We start from the raw sequence: 3,470 nt of genomic DNA on the forward strand, positions 1-3,470 counted from the left end.
TGTTAATAAACCCAATCAATCAATCAGACTTTTGCATATGAGATCCATTTCAGCTCTCTGGACCATTTCCCCAGATGAAAACGGTCTGATTGCTACAATAACATACCTGACAGATTACATCCCAAACTGACACGGGTACAGCGCCTCCTGAAACATGCATGGCTCGCAGGCCGCAATTCAACGCACACACACACACACACACACACACACACACACACACACACACACACACACACACACACACACACACACACACACACACACACACACACACACACACCTCATCCAAAGCAGGACTGTAGCATACAAAGTATGTTGTTGACACAAGCAAGTGTCTATTGGTTGGTTTTAGCATGCATGTGGTCTAGGCTACTTATTTGACATAAAACGCTTTAATATTCATACTCAGCATTCAGACTGCTATTCATAATTTCCGTCTATGTTTACTTGACGTTGCCCCATCTCATCCATTCACAAACACAGAAAGCCCTTCCGCCCACCCTTCTTGCACTAGGAAGACATTCTTCTCATGCCATTCTCCAACACGTTTACATCTGTAGGTGTGTTAGTCACGCCACTCAAAGCATTTCTGGAGGCGGCACCTCAACTCCTGCTACCCGCCTTTAGCGCCATAACTCACTGGACACACACACCTGGAGGCCATCTACTTCACACTGAGTACATACCTACATACATAGCTGCAAACTACACATTCCTCCAAACCTCTCCAGCCTCCCTCCCTCACCCAGGAGGCTCGTCACCTCCATATGAGTGAAAGTGTGCAATTTACAATTCACATTCAATGATATCGAAACAAAGGCAATCCGGAATTTGGTGCGGATAAAACCTTGCGAGCAGTTTTCCAGGGCAGGCGGCCCCTCCCAACACGCAGACATGCCTGCGCAGCGCGTGACCAGGGCAGACGACCCCTCCCAGTACGCAGACATGCCTGCGCAGCGCGGGACCAGGGCAGGCGACCCCTCCCCAACGCAGACATGCCTGCGCAGCGCGGGACCAGGGCAGACAGCCCCTCCCAACACACAGACATGCCTGCGCAGCGCGGGACCAGCGCAGACGGCCCCTCCCAGGACGCAGACATGCCTGCGCAGCGCGGGACCAGGGCAGGCGACCCCTCCCCAACGCAGACATGCCTGCGCAGCGCGGGACCAGGGCAGACAGCCCCTCCCAACACACAGACATGCCTGCGCAGCGCGGGACCAGCGCAGACGGCCCCTCCCAGGACGCAGACATGCCTGCGCAGCGCGGGACCAGGGCAGGCGACCCCTCCCCAACGCAGACATGCCTGCGCAGCGCGGGACCAGGGCAGACAGCCCCTCCCAACACACAGACATGCCTGCGCAGCGCGGGACCAGCGCAGACGGCCCCTCCCAACACGCAGACATGCCTGCGCAGCGCGGGACCAGGGCAGGCGGCCCCTCCCAACACGCAGACATGCCTGCGCAGCGCGGGACCAGGGCAGACGGCCCCTCCCAACACGCAGACATGCCTGCGCAGCGCGGGACCAGGGCAGGCGGCCCCTCCCAACACGCAGACATGCCTGCGCAGCGCGGGACCAGGGCAGGCGGCCCCTCCCAACACGCAGACATGCCTGCGCAGCGCGGGACCAGGGCATGCGGCCACTCCCCAACGCAGACATGCCTGCGCAGCGCGGGACCAGGGCAGGCGACCCCTCCCAACACGCAGACACGCCTGCGCAGCGCGGGACCAGGGCAGACGACCCCTCCCAACACGCAGACATGCCTGCGCAGCGCGGGACCAGGGCAGACGGCCCCTCCCAACACGCAGACATGCCTGCGCAGCGCGGGACCAGGGCAGGCGGCCCCTCCCAACACGCAGACATGCCTGCGCAGCGCGGGACCAGGGCAGGCGGCCCCTCCCAACACGCAGACATGCCTGCGCAGCGCGGGACCAGGGCAGGCGGCCCCTCCCAACACGCAGACATGCCTGCGCAGCGCGGGACCAGAGCAGGCGGCCCCTCCCAACACGCAGACATGCCTGCGCAGCGCGGGACTGTGTGTAAATGACGGCCAGGAGAAACGTCAGCGGCTGCAGCCAGCACTGCATTCCAGTACTAGACACAGAGCAGGCGGTGAATCGTTCATTGAGCTTAAACTTTAGGGTTGAAACGACTTGAGACTCGTCTAAACTCACCATTTCTTTGTGCATTCCACCATGAGTTCTTGATAGGACGCCACGAATTGGAATTTGGACGCATGCTTCCCCACACGCTGCAATCTTTTCCAAACCGAGGCCATGTTTTCTTTCAGGGACGAGTTTTGTAAAGATACCTGTCCCGTCCTGTGTTTAAGCTTCCTTTGGTTTTGTCCCCACAAGACGTTGAATGTTCAGATGTACCCAAGCGGATTCAAACTGCGTAAACACATAGTTAATATTTCACAAGACGAATAGCAAAAGTGCACATTCGTAGCAGTTCCTCTCGGGCTGGCATTCCTTTAAAAACATCCCGACAGATCCAGAAGGGTCATGGAAGTCCTGCCTCGGCTGTCAGATGGTGCATGGTTGTGAAAGTGGGAAAAATAACTCCAGTTTCAAGCAAAGTAATCCTCTGTCGTCGGTATTACTTCCGTGATCTTAAACACCTAGCAAAAAAAAGAAACAAGTATTTAGTAAATAAACAACTGAGCTAACCACAACTTGGTAAACAAACAAGAGAAATTGTGCAGCAGCAACGAGGAAATCTGCATTTTGCTCCATGCCAAATCCCGCAGGTGTAATGCTTTAATGTTGACTTCAATGCTTTTAAATGTTACACATTGATGTCTATCTTATCAAGAACAAAAAATCTGGCTTCTGTTCAAGCAACAAGATGTAAAGAGAATATCTGCTCGGGCATGCCATTTACTAGATAACGTTACTTAACCACGAAATACACATTAACTAGTGGATTCTACTGCCTGTTACCCCATAAAAACAACCCTCAGTCCATTTAAACCTGGAGTGCATTTGGACTAAGGTTATAAAAGGTGTTGATGAGGATAGTGACATGCTTGTAAGACCATAACCAATAGTAAACGTTTAAATGTCCCTCCCTGTGACAACACTAGAGTCACTAAGCTCCACAAGGTCGTAATATAATGCAGTATAAGAAAATAACACACATGCATGATGGCTTGCTACCCATGCCTCCAGCTCCTGCCCCTCGAGCTAGTTAAATACCCCGCACGAGCCCATGCCTCCAGCTCCTGCCCCTCGAGCTAGTTAAATACCCCGCACGAGCCCATGCCTCCTGCCCCTCGAGCTAGTTAAATACCCCGCACGAGCCCATGCCTCCTGCCCCTCGAGCTAGTTAAATACCCCGCACGAGCCCATGCCTCCTGCCCCTCGAGCTAGTTAAATACCCCGCACGAGCCCATGCCTCCTGCCCCTCGAGCTAGTTAAATACCCCGCACGAACCCATGCCTCCACCTCCTGCCCCTCGAGCTGGTTAA

The 3,470-nt window shown here is 55.0% G+C and overlaps 1 protein-coding gene across 1 annotated transcript in view; it reads right to left on the reverse strand.

Moving 5' to 3' along the window:
- Window positions 1–2,607, reverse strand: part of LOC311327824 (EH domain-binding protein 1-like) — a gene marked incomplete at its 3' end in the record, with an annotated part of 14,724 nt that extends 12,117 nt beyond the window's left edge. The window contains exon 1 of the mRNA XM_084460928.1: window positions 2,173–2,607. Within this exon, the coding sequence (XP_084317054.1) occupies window positions 2,173–2,276 (104 nt within the window). The 5' untranslated portion in view covers window positions 2,277–2,607. The remainder of the gene's footprint in view (window positions 1–2,172) is intronic.
- Window positions 2,608–3,470: the final 863 nt, after the last annotated feature.

The sequence above is a fragment of the Borostomias antarcticus genome, assembly GCF_949987555.1.
Source record: "Borostomias antarcticus genome assembly, chromosome: 34".
NCBI classification, from domain to species: Eukaryota; Metazoa; Chordata; class Actinopteri; order Stomiiformes; family Stomiidae; genus Borostomias; species Borostomias antarcticus.